At 51.7% G+C, this 15,090-nt stretch overlaps 1 protein-coding gene across 4 annotated transcripts in view; it reads left to right on the top strand.

Annotated features, from left to right (window-relative positions):
* Positions 1 to 15,090, top strand: part of USP7 (ubiquitin specific peptidase 7) — a 1,709,027-nt gene that overhangs the window by 478,779 nt on the left and 1,215,158 nt on the right. For all 4 annotated transcript variants that reach the window (XM_078663105.1, XM_078663106.1, XM_078663108.1 and 1 more), the window contains one exon: positions 4,484 to 4,538. In XM_078663105.1, the coding sequence (XP_078519231.1) occupies positions 4,484 to 4,538 (55 nt within the window). The remainder of the gene's footprint in view (positions 1 to 4,483; positions 4,539 to 15,090) is intronic.

Genomic DNA, 15,090 nt, shown 5'->3' with positions numbered 1-15,090 from the left:
AGTTTCAGGATTCAAAGATGATCTGCTTTGGAAGGGGGCCAGTCTCTACCTTTATCTTGGAAAAGGGGGCTGGCACGCGACTAAGTCCTGCCCTAGGGGTGGGACAAGGAGGGGGGTGGTTACACCCACTTCCTTGGCGGGCTTTTCCCCAGCACAGGGTCTGGAGTGTCCCTGGAACTGGTTTAAGCCAGCCTATGCACAGTGAGCACCGGGGTGCCACGTGCAGTCACCTTCCTCTGTAGCCCTGCCTACCTGGAATACACAAAACCCTGTCTGGGACGGTGCTGGCACCGCCCCTGGCAGGAAACCCTTTGTCCTTATCTCCTGCTCTGGGAGGACTCCCAGCAGCAGGAGGGCAGACTTGTGTCTCGGTGGCAGCATCCATTTTGTGGATGCTAAGGCTCTGTCTGACTTTAACCGGGGTTAGGGGTTACATACATGTCGTGTCCCTCTAGAAGGGTGGAATGCTAACCCCGTCGCCAGAATTGGCGAGGGGTTAGTATTCCAATTCGTATGACACCTTACTCGACATGTTTTGATAAAGCGATACCAGAGTTGGCATATAACCGCGAGGATTATAATGCACTTAAGAGTATATGGTATGCGATATCATGGAAACGGCTAAGGGATGGATCCCGAAAGCCGCAGACAGGCTCAGCTCATGCCAGAGCACCATCTCACACGATTCCAAGCACTCTGCCTTCAGGATTGTTAAGGCCTGCCATAGGAGTGACTGATAGGAGATCTGTGTGTCCATTTTTAGGGTTAGATATAGGTATACTATATCTAAAGCAAAGGGTGATTACACCACCTTGCCCCAGCTGTCAAGCAGCCAGTTGTGTCAGATTTGGATGGCCAGCCAGGGGTGGCATAATACATGCTGCAGCCCCTGGTAGGCCCTGGGTACACCTATGCCCTGGGTACCTAAGGTACACTGTACAGGGACTGATAAGGTGACTCAGTATCCAATTTAGATATGTACCTAAGGTACATGGAATCCATTTTACAGAGAGAGCAGTAGGCCTGGGGCCCTGAATAGCAGGGTCCCAGGTCAACTAAGTCAGAAAACCAGCAAAACACCAGGCAAAAAGTTGGGGGCAACCATAGTCAGGGATCTACCTTCCTACACTCCTTTTCTGTATGTCCATCCGGACAAGGTCGTACTCTGGACCGGTCCATCCTGTCTGCCAAAAGTTGTCACTATCAAACATGGATCTCTTGCAATTACTGGTAAATTTTATGCCACCAAGTATCCAGTTGAGTTTACTTTGCGAGGAATAACAGCAGCCCACTTAGGCAATTACCTCAGTATGGTTTCTGCTGTAGTACTTTTTTCCTCTGAAATTATCTTTAACCAGATTGACCTCCCAATTCTCAAGTCTTCAAAGCCTTATCAAACAAAAAAATGAAGACTTGTGTACTGCTTGCTGACTGGTTTAGTCAAGCAATATATATATATATTTTTTAAATCAAATAAATGCTAGGAAATGTTGTTCAGCCTGCTTCCACAAATTACTGCTGTTTACCCTGCCTAGCACTGCACAAACATCTACTGGTTACAGACCCTTCATGCTATTAGTTGGATATTAGCATGGACCATTTTACACCCATGAGGATGAGTTTTAGACTAAACGTTTGCATTGGACCTTGCCTAAAAAGATCACATCCAGGCCATTAGGGGGGTTGTGAGGTAAAAAAGTTATTTCAAATGGTCTATAACCAAGTCCTGCTTATTTGGGTTTTTGTAATATCGCCCACTTCAAAACACATTAGTCACATAGATCTTAGACTGTCATTTGACCTGTTGACAAACCGCATACTTAATAGTTCAACCAAGGGAAGCCTGAAATACATATGAGCATCTTGTTGAAAAAACAGGAAATGTCAGACATTTAAACTTTCAAGAAAACGACATCACCAATAAGTGTCCCATGAGAAGTCTAAATGCAACCAACAGCAAGGTGGTGTATCTGATGCTTGAAATACTATCATAAACACTGGTGAACCGTCCGTGCTGCATTCCAATCGATTGGTTTTCACCCACCATCTCACTCTAGACTGAGGACCGCCTTAAACGAATCTGTTGTGTCGCTGATACCCATGGTAACAGTCCATCGTGGATTGCCAAGCAAGGTCTCCTCCAGAAGGAAACACAATAACCATGTCTAGGCGTAGGAGTCGGACTGAGGATGTCACTGCAATGAACAAGGTGTTGAATGAACTGCTTGATTGTCAGCCACTGGTGATTACTCATGTCTCCACGTGCCTTTTCTAAGGATAGGTCAGTGGCTGCAAGTTGCTCTGTGGATTGAGGGTGCACTTAATCCAGTCTCTGCTTTCTTTGGATATTTTTTAGGGCATTGTTTTGATTGACGTTCAATGTATTCCTATCCTTGATCTGGTAGATCAGGTCTTCACCAACATGATTGCCAGGTGCTCTGTCTGGATTCTGGGTTTTTATCCTATCTCTGGAATCCTAGAGATTGTGATACTGGGCTACTGTTTGATGTCTGTCAGTTGTTTGGCAGATTCTCTAATCATGTGGTTGGACAAACAGGTGTTCTCTTGCAGGTCACAAATTGCTTTTCCATAAGGTGTTTCAGTTAACATTTGTCTCTAGGGTTTAATTCAGGCCGATCTGTTTATCACTCAGGCGACTGATAATTGTTCCCTGTAGCGAGTGGCTCTCTGGACTTTTCTTGTGGTTGGAATTCAGTCATCCTTACCAATCTGCCTGATATTCATCTTGTTTGAAGGAAGCAGAAGTAGGACTATGGGCCAGGTTGTTCTTGCTTACTCCACACTAAGGGTTTGGTATCTGGATCTTCTCCTGTTGATGGTTTGCGTTTCTTCCTTTTGTGCTTAAGGTTGGGGGGATATGGGGGGAAAAGAATCTCTCGCTCTTGGGGAAATGTAAGGTGATTAACCTGAATGATACCAGCTTGCATCTTAGTGCTTTGTGATTGAGTGGTGTCATACTCGCTGCTTGCTGTCCCTCCACTAAACCAACTTCTACCTGCTGCTGGTCACTCTTTAAGGCGGTGTGGCAGGGAGAACGTTTATAAGCTAAGGCTCACAGTTGTCTTAATTTGTGGCTCTCCGAGACTTTGTGCCTGATTAAAGTTTACCTCTTGGATTTTTTTAGAATTTGTTATTTGGTACTGAATTCTTTGTTGAAATTGCATGTCGTGAGGTTTTTTTGAGAAGACGGTTTCCATTTAGACCTTCATTTGCTTCTATCACTTCTGCTGATTTTTACATTTGAGCCTATGCACAGCTGCTCTGAGAGGCCCTATGTTGAAAGAGGTCTTATTGCACTTATTTCCAGCGAGTCAATTGTTGGCCTTTTCTGTTCATCTTCTATTTGCTTGGTTCTTCAGGTGCCTTTGAGTACCAGCATCCTTTTTGCTTAACAAGTTTTCGTATTCCGTATTGTCGAACTATTACCAGCAGATGTTAATCTGTCCTCTTCACCCTCAGAAGAGGAGAGACTGCATTGCTTGGATTTGCGGTATACTCTGAGTTTTTGCATTGACAGAACTTGGTCCATTCTGTTGGCCTTCAGCAGTTCACTGGCGTTCCATGTACCGATAAGGGCAAAGTGATCCAGAAGAGGAAGTTTTCTCACTGGTTTCGCATCTGCCTTACTTTATGCTATGACTTATCCAAAAAAGGAGCCAGTTGCAGGCATTAGGACACTTTATCAGGTTGAAGGCTTCTTTGAGATTGTCAAAGGGCATTCCTGTGCTGGACATCTGTCGGGCTGCAGCATGAATTTTGGTCCACACAACCACTAGGCAGTACAACCTAGATTTTCGAGCTTCCATACAACCTTGATTTTCAAGCTTGCAATGATGGTGCTTATGCCAGGGCCATGCTTCGAGACTTATCAGTTTAATTATGCCCTCAGATGGAGTACTGCTTAAATATGGAAACGGAGGGTGAAGTATTCATCAGAAATAAATGTTTGTTACTGTTCGATACAAATCCATCTGGTGGACATTATTACTACCTGCATAATTCCAACTAAGTATCCCTAGTCTGAGGAATGGTCTTTAATTCAGTTCCAAATAGGTCTATTTTTATATAATGCCACAATTGCTAAATCATTCAGCCTAATTTATCCATGAAAGCATGCACTAAAGGACCATAATTGATTTTGGTACACGGAGTGATGTTTTATGTGGCTCTCATAACTGTAGGTTCCAAAACCCTAGCTGGAACCATGAAAGTCCATTGTTGGCGCTGGAGAGCTATTGCATGTTTCCTGGGCCAGTCTCACATATGTGAGTTAATGAATCTGGGTAGATAGAGTAAATACCCGAAAGAAATTTATAGAAAGAATGTAGCATCTTATTTATTGTTGTAGAAAATGTAGTGCTATTTAAATGAGATAGTTGAATTATACATGGGAACATATATTTTGTATTCTTCCAAAGTCTAATTTAATTTTGTTTTTAACTGGTTGTTTCATCTTGTTTAGGTGGGAAACACTTGACAGTTTTATGCAGCATGATGTACAAGAGTTATGTAGAGTGGTAAGTGATAGCCTTTAAATTATTTTAGCATTGTGGCCTCACGTGTATGATTTTGTGCATACATAAATTGAAATCCATATTTTCCAGCATTGGATTCCTGTTGATAAATATGATGTAATCCTTTGCAGCTTGTGTTTAAGGTAAACTTAAATAAGATACCACTCTGGGGTAAACTGTGTGTTCGAGGCATGTGGGCTGCTAAATTTATATCTTTTGCATTAGATCGCCGCCTAGTGTTGGGTCCGGATGATCGCACATTGTTGTCCTGGAAGAGTCTTCGAAGTATCCTGAGATAGGTGGCTCCTCCCCTGGACTACAGTGCGCATGGGCATCGGCTCCATCCCCAGATTGTTTTTTTCCGCCATTGGGTTCGGATGCGGTCTCGACGTCTCTGTCGAAACCGAGAAAAACTAGCTTTTTACGGCCAAAAGGCCTTACTTTCATCGCGTCGGTATTGTTTGCGCACGGTCTCGAGTTCTTCCGTCTCTTTGAGTCGGATTCTACGGAGTCGTATCACTCTTCGGACATCGAGGCCTTCTCATCGCAACACGACCGCAACTTTTCAGCATGGAGCGGAGCCCGTTTAAATACTGTCCCGTCTGTGGGTCGAAATACCCACATATCGATGTGCACCCGGTCTGTAACAAGTGCCTCTCGCCGGACCACAACGAGGACAACTGCATGGCCTGCTCCAGATTCAGGTCAAAGAAGACTCTCAAGCTTCGGCGCGCGGTGCGCCTTGAGGCCAGACAAGCGGCCCCGGATCCAGAAAACATCTTCGGCGACCAAGAAGAGGAGGGCCGGAGCCATCATCTTCAAATTTCACCGCCCGCGACGGACGTCGAGGCAGATCCGGAAGAAGACGATGGAGTCGTGGGTCAAGGCCTTGAATACGTCGACGAGGTAGGGGACGTCGAAGAAGTTTATGGGGCCGCGGAAGATAGCTCGGGTGATGAGCTATGCCCCGAAGGTTATGCGGATCAGGCTCGGGTCACGGGATCGCCAGTCGGCCTTACCCAAGACCCCGTACCGCAAGCCACGGCCCCGCCTTCAGGCCCGGCCACGGACATACTTGCTGTGCTGCCCGTAGCGAAACCGAAAGTGAAACCAACGGTATCGACTACACCTAAAATGGCCGACCCGAAACCGAAACGTACGGATTGGAGCGTCCCTAAGATGGCGGCCGTTCCACCGCAGAAACCGAAACCTGCTGCCTCATCGACTCCGTCGGCCTCCGGTCCACAGAAGTCGAAGAAAACTGTCGATCCGACAGTGTCGACATCGTCGACAGAAGAGGTTTCCTCTAAGAAGGGAGTTCGGCACGGGTCGACCGGTGCGACGCCTTCAAAGCCCGCCAAAGCCGGCGACAAGACTCCGGTTCCGACTGGGACGTCGTTAGTCGGGCGCGTGGTGGAGACGGAGCCGGCAAAATCACACGGATCGAAAGCTGGAAGCTCAACACATCGGTCCAAGGACTCTGTGTCTACGGCTGCAGCGTCAACGTCTAGGACTCAGAAGGGCCAACAAGACGTCGGATCCGAGGCCAAGGTGAAGGCCTCCTCGTCGGCGCCAAGTGCCGCTGTGAGTGACGCGTCCCCCATCGCCGCTTCACCACAGAGAATTCGGGAGAAGGCATCTGCGACGTCGGCTCCGATGCCATCGCACCAGAAGCCGATGGACTTGCCGGCGAAGCCTGCTGGTAAACTTTTCTTCATTCTGCCGCCCAAGGAGGCTCCGAAGGCCTTTACGCCAAAAACGGCGCCAAAGACATCGATATCGTCAACGTCTGGAGCACTGACAGGTCGACTACTCGACTCAGGAGAAGATTCTGAGCGTTTTATCGATGCAGACACGGGCAAATTGACCCTTTACAAAAGAAAGATCACTTCGCAACCAGTGGACTCCTATGTTATCCCACTGAAGAAGAAAAAGCTTGCTCAGGACGCTTCAGTCCTGATGGAACCTATCCAGCCTCCCCCTAGAAGGAGCCCAACACCTTCCCCAGACCACTCTGAGGGTGAGGGTTATGGAGAAGATGACCAATACAATTTCCCTGTCAATGAACCCGATGCACAGCAAGATTCCTATGACGACATAGGTGACCAAGGCACACAGGATGTGGGGCAGGACCAACAGCCTTTCAGTGCACGTGCATCCCCAACAGAAGATTCTGCAGGTTTTCATGCACTCATTGAACGGGCAGCTGCTAATCATGATGTGGACATGCATGCTGACCCAGTAGAAGAAGACTTTCTATTTGACACTTTTTCAGTCTCTGAAAGGACAGTAAAGACACTGCCTATGCTCAAGGGGGTCCTTAAGCATGCTGCGGACATCTTTAAAGAACCCACCAGGGCGAGGGTGGTCAATCCACGCATCGAGAAGAAGTACAGACCAGCCTTTGCAGACCCTGCATACATTCGGGGACAGTTGCCTCTTGACTCCCTTGTGGTCGCAAATGCCCGCAAACGGGCGAACTCCCAAACGACGGGTGAAGCTCCTCCCCCGGACAAGGAGTCAAAAGTGCTGGAGGCAGGGGGCAAAAGGGTAGCTGCGCAGGCTGCCAATTTCTGGCGTATTGCCAATACACAAGCACTATTGGCACGTTATGATAGGGCGCATTACGACACCCTAGAGCGAGTTTTACAACACCTGCCTACGCAGTTTCAAGAGGCTACCAGACTGCTTATAGAGGAGGGAAAACTAATCTCTAACGCAGCCATAAAGTGTGCACTTGATGCCGCAGACACAGCAGCTAGGGCTATTAACACTAGCGTCATGCTGAGACGGCAGGCGTGGCTCCGCATATCGGGGTTTAAACCGGACATTCAAACAACCATACTCAATCAGCCCGTCAATCCTGATAGACTGTTTGGTCCTGATGTTGACACCACCCTCAAAGATTAAGAAAGACAACGAAACTGCTAAATCTATGGGGGCCCTACAATCACAACAGTTCCGGGGCAACACTTTTCGTCGCTCAGGTGCACGTGGAATCACCAGAGGACAGATGGGTCAACAGTCACAGTTCTCCAGAGGTGGAGCACAGTCCTCGTACCCCAAGCAGAACAAAGGGGGTTATCGAGGAAACAGCACCAGAGGGCGTGGCAGAGGAAACAACAATTCCCGTTCCTCTGCCCCAAACAAACAGTGACTCTCTGTCACTGCCCCCCGACCATTTAACACCTGTCGGGGGGAGGCTCCAGCAGTTCCTGCCAGTCTGGACAAACATCACCACAGACAGGTGGGTGCGACAACTTGTCCAGTACGGTTATTGTCTAGAGTTAAAGTCCACTCCACCCAACATTCCACCAAGGCAACGGCCTATGTCCGCAGAGCATTTGCACTTATTGCAGCAGGAAGTGGTGGTGATGCTGCAAAAAGGCGCAATCGAGCTCGTGCCGGTGGAGGAGGAAGGCACGGGGGTATATTCCCTGTACTTCCTTATTCCAAAGAAGGACGGATCTCTCAGACCCATTCTGGATCTGCGTCCCCTCAACATGTATATACTGTCAGAACATTTCCATATGCTTACACTGCAACAGATCCTTCCCTTGTTAAACCGAGGGGACTTCTTAGCAACCTTAGACCTCAAGGATGCATATTTCCACATTCCACTACACCCGTCACACAGAAAATACCTCAGGTTCACTATACAAGGCAAGCATTACCAGTTCAAGGTCCTACCCTTCGGGGTGACCACAGCCCCAAGAGTGTTTACCAAGTGTCTGGCGACGGTAGCGGCGCACCTCAGGAGGCAGAACATCCATGTCTACCCCTACCTGGACGACTGGCTCGTTCAAGCCAAGTCGGAACAACAGTGCGCCGCGGACATGTCAACTACCATTCACCTCCTTCACAATCTGGGCTTCTCGTTGAACTACCCAAAGTCGCATCTTCGGCCGGCACATGTCCGGCAGTTTCTAGGTGCGACAATCAATACCCTGACGGCCATGGCTCAGCCAAACCAAGTCAGGATAGACAGCATGCGGTCTCTAATCCAAAAGTTCAAACCACAACACTCGCTTCCAGCGAGAGTGTTCATGCAGTTAATTGGCATGATGGCCTCCTGCATCTTCATAGTCCCTCACGCACGTTTACATATGCGTCCGCTCCAGGAGTGCTTAGCAAATCAGTGGACACAGGCTCAGGGACAATTGACAGACCTAGTGTTGGTTACCAGTCGGGCATACGACTCTCTGCATTGGTGGACTCCACACAACCTTTGCAAGGGCCGACTGTTCCAGGACCCAGTGCCACAGATTATCCTGACAACGGACACATCTCTCCAGGGATGGGGAGCTCATCTGCTCACTTACACGGTGCAGGGACTATGGACGACGCAGCAACAGAAGATGCACATCAACTATCTGGAACTGATGGCAATCTTCATGGCGCTCAAGTCCTTCAATGTACATCTGTGCAACAAGGTAGTGTTAGTCCGGACGGACAACATGACCGCGATGTACTACATTCAAAAGCAGGGGGGCACACACTCGCCACAGCTGTCTCATCTGGCTCAGAGCATGTGGAAGTGGGCCATTCAGAGGAACATTTTCCTCATGGCAGAACACCTCCCCGGCAAGAACAATCAGATGGCGGATCTGCTCAGCAGATACAGCCATCAAATGCACGAGTGGGAGTTACACCCCTCTGTTCTCCGACCGTACTTCCAGCAGTGGGGTCAGCCGGAGATAGACCTGTTTGCCACAAACGAAAACGCAAAATGCCAACACTTTGCCGCCAGGTTCCCTCACCCACAGTCGCAGGGGAATGCGATATGGATGAACTGGTCAGGCAGATTTGCGTACGCTTTTCCGCCAGCCCCTCTGATCCCGCTGGTGGCAAGAAAACTAAGGCAGCACTCGATGACTCTCATCCTGGTTGCTCCAACGTGGGCGCGCCAAGCATGGTACACCACGTTTCTCGAACTCTCGGTGGTGCCGCATCAAAGGCTGCGCCTCACGCCCAGACTTTTGACGCAGAACCATGGAGACATTCAGCATCCAGATCCGCAACAGCTCAACCTGGCGATCTGGCTCCTGAAGTCCTAGAGTTTGGATACCTTCGCCTACCTCCAGAATGCATGGACATCATCAAGGAGGCAAGGAAGCCGACTACCAGGGCGTGCTATGCTGCCAAGTGGAAGCGTTTTGTCATTTACTGTACAGCCAATAACATCAACCCGCTAGATGCATCTATCCCTAACATCATTTGCTATCTGTTGCATCTTTACAAGTGCAATCTAGCGTACACGTCCATTCGGATACATCTATCCGCCATAGCAGCTTATCTTCAGAACAGGCAGCATCTCTCTGTCTTCAGAGTGCCTGCCATTAAAGCTTTTCTTGAAGGCCTAAAACGAGTCATTCCCCCAAGAACACCACCAGCTCCGGTGTGGAACCTCAATGTGGTCCTCACCAGGCTGATGGGACCACCTTTTGAGCCATTACACTCATGTGAACTCCAGTTCCTAACATGGAAAGTAGCTTTCCTAATAGCTATTACGTCACTGAGGCGTGTTAGTGAGCTGCAAGCGCTCACAACCCAAGAGCCATTCATTCAGATTCATCCAAATAGGGTGGTACTGCGTACTAACCCCAAATTCCTTCCGAAGGTGGTGTCACAGTTTCATCTCAACCAAACTATTGACTTGCCTGCATTCTTCCAAAACCCACAAACGGTGGCGTAAAGAATGCTTCATACTTTGGATGTCAGGAGGGCGTTGATGTACTATATTGACAGGACACAACACTTTAGGAAAACAAAACAGCTATTTGTTGCCTTCTCGCCACAGCACAAGGGCAACCCGATTTCCAAAGCAGGAATAGCCAGGTGGATTGTTAAGTGCATCCAAATCTGTTATCAAAAGGCTAAACGTACCTTAACGATACCCCCAAGGGCGCACTCCACACGCAAATTGGGGGCATCTATGGCTTTCCTGGGGAAAATTCCTTTAGAAGACATTTGCAGAGCAGCCACGTGGGTTACACCACATACCTTTACAAAACACTACTGTGTTGATGTGCATTCCAAACAGCAAGCGGCTGTAGGACAGGCTGTTCTCAAAACACTTTCAAGTTTCTGCAGCTGGCACGGGCAACCGCCGCTAATGGAGGGACTGCTATATATTCTATGCAAAAGATATGAATTTAGCAGCCCACATGCCTCGAACTGAATATGCTACTTACCAGTATGCATCTGTTCTTGGCATGTAGGGCTGCTAACATTCATATCGCCCACCCTCCTCCCCGGTGCCTGTCGCAGCTGCAGACATATTCTTGCATTCAATCATTAGTATGGACATCCTTTACACTATTTCACTCCATCTCTGCCACAATGGCTAAAAACAATCTGGGGATGGAGCCGATGCCCATGCGCACTGTAGTCCAGGGGAGGAGCCACCTATCTCAGGATACTTCGAAGACTCTTCCAGGACAACAATGTGCGATCATCCGGACCCAACACTAGGCGGCGATCTAATGCAAAAGATATGAATGTTAGCAGCCCTACATGCCAAGAACAGATGCATACTGGTAAGTAGCATATTCATTTTGTTTCGAGACAGTACAGCAAGTACAGAACTGTATTCAGTGTATTTGAAAGACACGTTAGTAATAGATTCCTTACCCTAGAATATCCCCAGGCGTCAGACTGGATCGGGAAATTTTTGCCTAGCAGTACCTTTGCGCGTCGGTAGGCGTCGTCTGCGGCTCTAGCGTCTCATCAGCGTCGTGGGCGCCGGGATGACGTCATCTGAGTACTTAGACGCCGCCTCCGCCTGCTGAAGTCGGTTCTTTTTTCCGCGCCAGCAGCGCAGATCCGGAAAAAGTGGTATCTTAGTCTTTTTTGACTAAACTTTTTAATCTCTTTTGATAATTCTTTTTCGAGTCTTCGACTCCGAACGGTGCCGGTAGGGATGCCAGGTTTTAAGCACTGTGAGGATTGCGACCGACTGATGTCGGTCACCGACCCTCACCGCCGGTGTCTCCACTTTCTCGGCGTCGACCACGACGACAAGACCTGTTCCGACTGCCGGGCCCGGACATCGAAAGCTAGGCGGGAGTGGTCCTGCATGCGACTCTAACTCCGGCAGTCGGCCCCGTGCCGAGAGGTCCCGGTCCGGACGGAGGTCGAGGGACCGGTCGCGGGAGCGGAGCCACCATAGCTCCGGGAGTAGACATCACTCCTCTGGGTCGAAGTCGTCAGGTAAGCACAAGAAGTCGAAGAGACGTCATCGCTCTTCCGACTCCCCCCGACGCTCGCACGACGCGGCCGGGGGTTCAGGTGACACCGCCCACGCGGCTCCATCGGAGTCGCAGGCGTCGCGTCCGGCCCCATACCCTCCGGGTCGGGGGCTCCGGTCCCGAAGCCTCGAGTGCTTCGGCCTCGGTGCCGCCGGCGGCTTCGGGCCCGGCGCCGCAGGGCCTCACTGGATCCGGATCCGGGTCGTCGCCGGTGGACCTAACGACCTCCCTGGCGCCGTTCCCTCAGGTGTCACCCCCGGCGCAGTCTACGGGCGGCGCCGTCCCCGAGGCCTCCCTCGACCCGGCGCCGGAGCGGCGCCGCTTCAGAAGCCGTTCGGAGAGTTCCCCTTTCATGAGCCGGCCCCATCATTTGACACCCCTGGGTACCAGGAGATGGGTGATGAGGAGGATTGGGAGGGGTCTGAGGACCCTCTGACACGGGAGTGTCAGTCCCAGGAGGACTGGACAGGTGAACTTGGGGATGCCAGTGGTCTGGAAACAACACCAAACACTGGCTTTGTCTCCCCTCCTACCGTGGCTACGGAGGAGGGGGCTGCCTATAGTGTGGTGCTGACATGGGCGGCCAAGGCCTTGGGCCTTGAACTCCCCGTCGCGGCCGTGAGGATTAACCTCCTCACTGAGGTCCTTAAACCGCAGTCAAGCTCGGCTAAGCCTCTGCTGCCGTTTAATGAGGCCTTGACCGACGTTCTTTTGGGCACTTGGTCCAGGCCCGCTACAGGTTCGCCTGTAGATAGGAACGTGGCCAGACGCCACCGACCGGCCCCGGGCGACCCTAGTTTCCTGTCCACCCACCCCTGAGAGCCTGGTGATCCAGGCCTCCAATTCCCAGACCGCATTCCCGTCTGCTCCGCCTGACAGGGAATCCAAGAGGTACGAGCAATACGGCAAGAAGGTATTCTCCTCCCTAAGTTTGGGACTGCGGTCTTCCAACACCGCATGCCTCTTGGGCCGCTACACCCACTCCCTGTGGGATATGGTCGTGGACGTGCTGCCAGAACGCCCGTTGGAGGTACGGGCTGAACTCGGCCAAGCCCTTGTGGAAGGCCGAGATGCGGCACGTTATTCTATTCGGTGTGGACTGGATACCACCGACTCACTGGGCAGAGCGATGGCAACGAAGGTGGCGATTCGTCGCCACGCCTGGTTGAGATCTGCCAACTTCTCGGCTGATGTCTAGAATACACTCATGGACATGCCGTTTGATGGCCATGCGCTTGAGCGCTTTAAGGACTCCAGGGCTATGGCCAAGTCCTTGGGCCTCTCGGCCTCGCGCCATCAATCGGCTGCCTTCCACTCCTTTCGTGGCCACGGAAGGGGCGCCCCCACACGTGCTGCCAGCCACGCGCCGCAGGGTAATACCCAACGCGGTGGCGGCCGTAGAATCCGCCGTGGCGGCGGTTGGGGACAACGGCGAGGTCAGTCCACACCTTCCCCCGCGGCATCCGCCTCAAAGCCCTCCTAGTCCTTGCTTTCAGGCCCATGTGTCGCCAGTGGGAGGCAGGGTTCGCCATCACCTCCTCCACTGGCACACTGTCACTTCAGACAGGTGGGTGCTGCAAATCGTCCAAAGGGACTACTCACTCCCCTTCGAGACGACCCCTCCAGCCATGGCACCGCAATACCACCGCGTATCGGGGGATAATTTGCGGCTTCTGCAGGAGGAAGTTACGACCCTCTTGACCAAGGGGGCCATCGAGCGCGTTTCTGGGCCAGAAGTAGGGTGTGGTTGTTACTCCCACTACTTTCTGGTACCCAAGAAGGGCAAAGGGGGCCTACGCCCTATCTTGGACCTCCGGAACAGCAACGACTTCCTCCGGAAGGAGAAGTTCAAAATGCTGACACTGGCTCAGGTCCTCGCTGCCCTGGACCCAGAAGACTGGATGGTAGCGTTGGACTTGCAGGACGCTTATTTCCACATCCCCGTCCTGCCGGCCCACCGGCGCTACCTGCGCTTCACGGTTGGCCACGAGCACTTTCAGTTTACCGTGCTCCCTTTCGGCCTTACCAGCGCCCCACGGGTGTTCACAAAGGTGATGGCGGAGGTCGCAGCTCATCTGCGCAGGTTAGCGGTTTCAGTCTTCCCCTACCTCGACTACTGGTTGTTGAAGGCGGGCTCGCCCCAGACAGTCGTCGGCCACCTCCAGACGACGGCAGACCTCCTGCACCAGCTGGGGTTCTCCATCAATGTGCCGAAGTCACACCTGTGCCCCTCTCAGAAGCTCCACTTCATCGGAGCGGTTCTCGACTAGGCGCAGTTTCGGGTTTATCCTCCCGAGCAGCGGGTTCGGGATATTCAGGCTCTGATTCCACTCTTTCAGCCTTTATCCTGGGTCTCGGTCAGGTTGGCGCTGCGGCTCCTGGGGCTGATGGCCTCCTGCATCCTTCTGGTACATCACGCCCGGTGGCGGATGCGGGCTCTGCAGTGGGACCTGAAGTTTCAGTGGGCCCAGCATCAGGGCTACGTTTCAGACCACGTCCTGATCTCGGAGGGCACTGCGAGACAGCTGCAGTGGTGGCTCACGGACCGCGATTGGGTCAGCAGCAGATCCCTCTCCCTTCCCCAACCGGAGCACGTAGTTGTGACGGACGCGTCCCTCCAGGGCTGGGGAGGCCACATGGGAGAGGCGGAGATCAGAGGCCTCTGGTCTCTGGCGGAGTCCCGGCTCCATATCAACCTTTTGGAGCTGCGGGCGATTCGTCTAGCACTGTAAGCATTCCTCCCCTCTGTCCGGGGGAGTGTAGTGCAGGTGTTCATGGACAACACCCCCGCCATGTGGTACTGCAACAAACAGGACGGGGTGGCGTCGTGGACCCATTGCCAGGAGGCTCTGCGCCTCTGGCAGTGGCTGGAACATCAGGGCGTGACCCTGGTGGTTCAACACCTGGCAGGTTCTCTGAACGCCAAGGCGGACAAACTCAGCCGGCGGTGCATGATGGATCACGAATGGCGTCTGAACTGGGACGTGGCGCAAGGCCTCTTTCAGCAGTGGAGAGAGCCTTGGTTAGATCTATTCGCCACCGAAGAGAACGCACAATGTCATCAGTTCTGCGTGTTGGAATTTCCAAGGTGGCACTCGCTCGGCGACGCTTTTCGTCGCGGGTGGAGTTGCGGTCTGTTGTACGCCTTTCCGCCTATACCACTTCTGCCCAGAGTGCTGAAGAAGATCAAGCGCGACCGGACACAAGTCATCCTTGCGGCTCCGGACTGGGCACGAAGGTACTGGTATCCCGAGCTACTCAGTATGTCAGTCGATCCCCCGGTTCGTCTGCCTCTTCAGGAGGAC

Source organism: Lissotriton helveticus, chromosome 10 (assembly GCF_964261635.1).
Source record: "Lissotriton helveticus chromosome 10, aLisHel1.1, whole genome shotgun sequence".
NCBI lineage: Eukaryota > Metazoa > Chordata > Amphibia > Caudata > Salamandridae > Lissotriton > Lissotriton helveticus.
This window is presented reverse-complemented; position numbering and strand designations above follow the sequence as displayed.